The sequence below is a fragment of the Phytophthora parasitica genome (assembly GCF_000247585.1).
Source record: "Phytophthora parasitica INRA-310 unplaced genomic scaffold supercont2.9, whole genome shotgun sequence".
Lineage (NCBI taxonomy): Eukaryota > Oomycota > Peronosporomycetes > Peronosporales > Peronosporaceae > Phytophthora > Phytophthora nicotianae.
In genome coordinates, this window is record NW_008648995.1 from 1478672 (window position 1) to 1479249 (window position 578).

At 56.2% G+C, this 578-nt stretch overlaps 1 protein-coding gene across 1 annotated transcript in view; it reads right to left on the reverse strand.

The window, feature by feature from the left end:
• The window catches only part of PPTG_21905 (hypothetical protein), a gene marked incomplete at its 5' end in the record, with an annotated part of 5236 nt that extends 4745 nt beyond the window's left edge, over window positions 1-491 (reverse strand). Inside the window, one exon of the mRNA XM_008900607.1 lies at window positions 29-491. Coding sequence (XP_008898855.1) covers window positions 29-491 — 463 coding nt within the window. The remainder of the gene's footprint in view (window positions 1-28) is intronic.
• Window positions 492-578: the final 87 nt, after the last annotated feature.

Sequence of the window (578 nt, forward strand, 5' to 3'; positions counted from 1 at the left end):
ATTTGAAACAGCACGAAACGAGCCCCACCCATGAAAGGCTGGTAAAAATTCCACCCGTCCTTCGTCGACAGAACTCCACCCAGTCCATACGTGTTGAAAAGCGCCGTCACGAAAAGAGCCAATGATCCCAGTCCTGTCGCCATCGGATACCCCACACTGCTTCCCGACGGATGCGGGAACACGCGCGTGTACTCGGATGCCAATGCCAACAGCGTCGCACCGACCAGCAACAACATGTTGTTGAAGTTGTTGAGTTGTACCACAAACCGGTCCTTTCGACGCTGCCGATTGCGATCCCGACGCTTCTCCAGCGTCAACACTGACGATATGATCAGCACTTCGGCGATGAAAGCCGCCACAGCCTGAACGGAGCGACTGCCCGGGCGACAGAACGGCAAGTCACGCACTCTGTCAGAACTGAAGCAGATAACCTGCAGTGCCACGAACAGTCCGTACAACGTCCAGCCCACGCTCTGGTAGATGGCGAACATGTGATTGCGACGGTATCGTCTCGCGAGCTTCACAAACACCGACGAAGTCGGTGAGAATGATAGCGCGGGTGAATCGGGCGTCGGTGG